We start from the raw sequence: 4615 nt of genomic DNA on the forward strand, positions 1-4615 counted from the left end.
ATGAACGTGTTCAGGTTCAAGCCTCAAATGAATGTGATTGAGCTGCAGGATGACATTAATTTGAAGTATGCAATTCAACCATCTAAAGGGAGATTGTATAGAGCCAAGGAGGAGGCACTTCGCATGTTGAGGGGGACTGTAACTCATCATTATGGAATGTTGAGATCTTACATCAGTGAATTGATGAGAGTGGATAGAGAGGGAAGATATGAGCTACTAACTGAGGACAGAATCTTTAAGGCATTATATATAGGATTTAGTGCTTTAAAGAAGGGGTTTATGGAGGGTTGTAGAAGAATAATTGGGTTAGATGGTTGTTTCTTGAAGACACATCTAGGAGGGCAGCTTTTGTGTGCAATTGCCAAGGATGGGAACAATCAAATGTTTCCAATTGCTTGGGCTGTGGTAGAAGTTGAAAATGAAAGCTGTTGGAGATGGTTTCTAAAGATATTGCTTGAAGAGTTGGGAATTGAGGATGGTCTAGGAGTTACTTTTATTTCTGATCAACAAAAGGTAACTTTGTAATTTTTGAACTTATTTTAGGTTTACTTCTTGTTGCCTAATATTGTTTCTTTATTCTTTTAGTTGAGATGTTGCCTAACTTTGTAATATTGATTGTTGTCCTTGATTTGTGTTATGTATTTGTATAGGGGTTGCAGAATGCAGTAAAGGAGTTGGCACCATTTGCTGAGCACAGAAATTGTGCTCGGCATGTGTATTGCAACTGGAAGAAGCAATTCAAGGGTGCGACATTAAAGAATATCTTTTGGAGGGCAGTTAGAAGTACTTATAGAGATGAGTTTGATGCAGCAGTTGAGGAGATGAGGCAAGAAAATCAATCAGCATATGATGACTTCATGGAGAAAGATCACCACAGATTCTGCAAGGTATTTGTATCTACTCATTGCAATAGTGATATGGTGGATAATAATGTGAGTGAGACATTTAATGGTTATATTGTAAAGGCAAGGGGAAAGCACATTATTAATATGTTAGAAGACATACGAGTTGCATTGAGAGAGAGACAATACAAGAATTTAGAGTCTGTTAAGAATGTGAAAGTGGGGGACAAATTGTGTCCGAACATCAAGAAGAAACTAGAGAAAGCCAAATATGACTCTAGATTATGTCGTGCTCATCCTGGACTAGGTGGTAAATTTGAGGTCCAACATTTTGATGATAGATTCATAGTGACATTGGGGGATAAGTCATGCAGTTGTAGACTCTGGGATATCACTGGGATTCCTTGTGTTCATGCTTTGTCAGCTATTAATTTCATGAAAGAAGATTCAGATGCTTATGTTCATGAATGTTATAGCATTGATAAGTATTTGAGAGCATATAATTATGGGATGGAACCCATAAATGGTGAGAAGATGTGGCCTAAAGCTGTGGGATTGCCAGTCAAGCCACCTGAGGTTCGAGTTATGCCGGGAAGGCCAAAGAAAAAGAGGAAAAGGGATAGAGATGAGATTGAAGGGATGAAGTTAGGTGTGAGAATGACATGTCGTAAGTGCTTCCAAGTAGGCCACAATGCAAGGAGTTGCAAGAATGAAGCGGTAGAGAAGCCACACAAGGTTCCTGTAAGTGATCTAATTTTTATAATGTTACAAACACATCCACGCCTTTATTTCTTAACTAATGATATCCACTCACTTATTCATATGAATTTATATAGGGAAAGAGAGGGAGACCGAGAAAAAATCCAATCACTTCTTCATCTGAAAGAACAGAAGCAACAAGGTCAGTTGCAACAGTTGGTGGATCTTTATCATCCACAGCTCAGTTAAGGAAGGAGAAATCACTAGCTAGGAGTGGAGTTGGTGTACTACAAAGTGAAGTGACTGGAAACATATATTTGCATGTGAGTACTATACAATGCTTTGGTTGAATAAGATTTTGAACTACTTTGAACATATTCCTTAATTGTTTGTTTTGTTTTAGGGATTTCATGTAGGTAATGCAAATAGGGTGAACTTTGTGCCTCCTAAACAAAGGGGTAGACCAAGAGGTGGAGGGCGTAGAGGTGCTGGAAGGTCTGGAAATACAAGTGATCAAGCATCAACCACAAAAGAGTTACCAACTCAAGAAAGCCAAGCGAAGTAGTTGTGGAAGTAATGTTATTGGAGAAACTAATGTAATTAAGGCTTGGATGAAATTTTTTGATTGAGCTACTGATAATACTCTTTTTGATTGAGCTACTTTGTAAACTCTAATATCAAGGTTTTGATGATATTTTATTGCTTTTAAATGATTGCTCTTTTATAATTTTACTTTGAAGAATGGAGTTATGGGATTTTGGGTGCGTGGGTGGGTGAAGAATGAAAAAAGACACTTAATAAGGTAGCAGAGAGGAATTCTGGGAAGAATTAAAAAAAAAAAAAAAAAAGTAAGGGAAAAATGGAATTCGGACAAAGTTCGTGATATTTGGTGTAATAAAAAAATATAATTTTTTCAATCGCCGGAGTGGAACGTGTGTGGCGTGTGCCGGCGAACCACATCAGCGCCACGTCATCTCCGATTTGAGAGGAGCAAAAAATCGTGGGACAAATGAACAACTAATTCAATCTGTGATAAAAAATGGAATTTTTTAAAATTATGGGAAAAATGAAATTCGGGCAAAGTTGGTGATATTTGGTGCAATTAACCCTAATAAATCTGCCAAGCTTTATGAAAAACTTCAAATAACAAAACATGAAAATATTTTAAAATAATAGTTTTAGTTTCATAGTTTTATTTAATTAAATTTAATTAAATAATTTAAAATATATTCAATTTAAAAATCGGGTATTTCGGGTATACCCGATACCCGATTTTTTGATACCCTAAATACCCGAACCCGAACCCTAATTTTTCGGGTATCGGGTATCCTATACCCGATTTTTTCGGGTCAGGTAATCGGAACCCTGTCTTCCCAGCTCTACCTAAATTTTTTACTAGTGCACTTACCATGTCAGAGTCAATCGTCTTAATTCTGGGACCCGACACTTGTTATGGGGACTACCATGTTGGATTTGTATACTGAAAAAAAGAACGTTTTATGCTTGTATACAATGTTTCCTAAGTTCACTATTTAATCTCCTATCTGATTGTGTTCATGATTGCATGTATGTCCTTTATCTCTATATAAGTAGGTTATATGGTGATTAACAGATCACAGAAGGTCATATAATTGGAATAAACTTAAGAGATATAAATAGATCAAAGCCGAGATGACTCTAGGACGAGTCGTTGGTCTAGGCTGCAGTATAGATGGAAATAGTTTGTCTTGACTATTTGTCTATACTGGTACGTCATAACGTATTGATAGGATCACAGTGAGATGTATTCTTCTATCTAGTGAAGAATCAAGATTTCGGTGACTTAATAGAATCTTAATACTAATAAGATTTCAGGTATATATGTTGATTCGTGTATCACTTTGATTTACTATGGGTGAGAGTTATATATTAACTTGAGTACTTTGTATCTTGAGTTATATACATATATTTCTACGTTTTTAGCACACAAATGCATATATATAAATTTGATTTTAATATTCTATTAATATATTATATATAATAAGTATTTATCTATTTAAATTATGAAATTATAAAATATTAGGACCAATATATTATTTAGGTACACGTGTAATAGAAACTATGTTAAAAAGTAAATAACATTATATATTATTTACATATATGAAATATATATGAAACTTAGATTTTTTGAACTATATATGTCATCAAATATATGTATATGTATATATATATATATATATATATATATATATATAGGGTTGGGTTCATGTGGATCCCTATGCTTATAATAGATCCGTAGATCCAAATCTAGACCACACATTTATGACATTAGGCGCATCAAGATGGTGACACGTAGCAAGGCATTTCAAGGCAAAATCTGGAGAGGGGTAAAATTGGAATGTAATTTTCGAAATTAAAAAAAAAATTAGATTTTCTCAAAATAGGTATATTTTAGATGCATAAAGTTTCATACGAGAATGCATGAACTTTCATATAAAAATGCATAAAGTTTCATATAAAAATGCATAAGATTTCACCCCACCCCAACCCCACCCCCCACACCCCTGAACCCCACCCCCACCCACCCCCTACTCCCCACCCCCCAAAAAAAAAAATTATTTTTTTAAAAACTGATTTTCTGACCACGGACCCACCTCTACCCATCCACCCACCCCCCCAAATTTTTTTTTTATTTTTAAAAACTGATTTTCTGACCACTGACCCACCCCTACCCCCACCCACCCACCCACCCCCCACCAATTTTTTTTTTATTTTCTCAAAAACTGATTTTCTGACCACTGACCCCCCACCCACCCACCCCACCCCCCAAAATTGTTTTTTTTTTTTAAAAACTGATTTTTACATGCATAAAAAAATTACATGTTTTACATGCATATACTTTCGCACAGAAATGCATATACTTTCACACAAAAATGCATTACATTTTTTGAAAAAATATAATTTTTTTTGGGCTGGAGGGTGGGTGGGGGGTTAGCGGTCAGAAAATCAGTTTTTTAAAAAAAAAAATTGGAGAGGGGGTGGGTGGGTGGGGGGTGCCGGGGGGGGGTGGGTGGGTCATCGACTCAACAATCAGA

The 4615-nt window shown here is 35.7% G+C and overlaps 1 protein-coding gene across 1 annotated transcript; it reads left to right on the plus strand.

The window, feature by feature from the left end:
- On the plus strand, nucleotides 1-1555 carry LOC131026026 (uncharacterized). Its single transcript, XM_057955804.1, has 3 exons — nucleotides 1-513; nucleotides 651-1486; nucleotides 1528-1555. The coding sequence occupies exons 1-3, from the start codon at nucleotides 1-3 to the stop codon at nucleotides 1553-1555; spliced, it is 1377 nt and encodes a 458-aa protein (XP_057811787.1).
- Nucleotides 1556-4615: the final 3060 nt, after the last annotated feature.

The sequence above is a fragment of the Salvia miltiorrhiza genome, chromosome 5, assembly GCF_028751815.1.
Source record: "Salvia miltiorrhiza cultivar Shanhuang (shh) chromosome 5, IMPLAD_Smil_shh, whole genome shotgun sequence".
NCBI lineage: Eukaryota > Viridiplantae > Streptophyta > Magnoliopsida > Lamiales > Lamiaceae > Salvia > Salvia miltiorrhiza.

Excerpts from the sequence above, each read along its gene's own strand:
- LOC131026026 (XM_057955804.1), top strand. The coding sequence starts at position 1 with ATGAACGTGTTCAGGTTCAAGCCTCAAATGAATGTGATTGAGCTGCAG. Across the intron at positions 514-650 it reads TTATTTCTGATCAACAAAAG|GGGTTGCAGAATGCAGTAAA; the intron begins GTAACTTTGTAA and ends GTATTTGTATAG. Across the intron at positions 1,487-1,527 it reads GATGAGATTGAAGGGATGAA|GCCACAATGCAAGGAGTTGC; the intron begins GTTAGGTGTGAG and ends GCTTCCAAGTAG.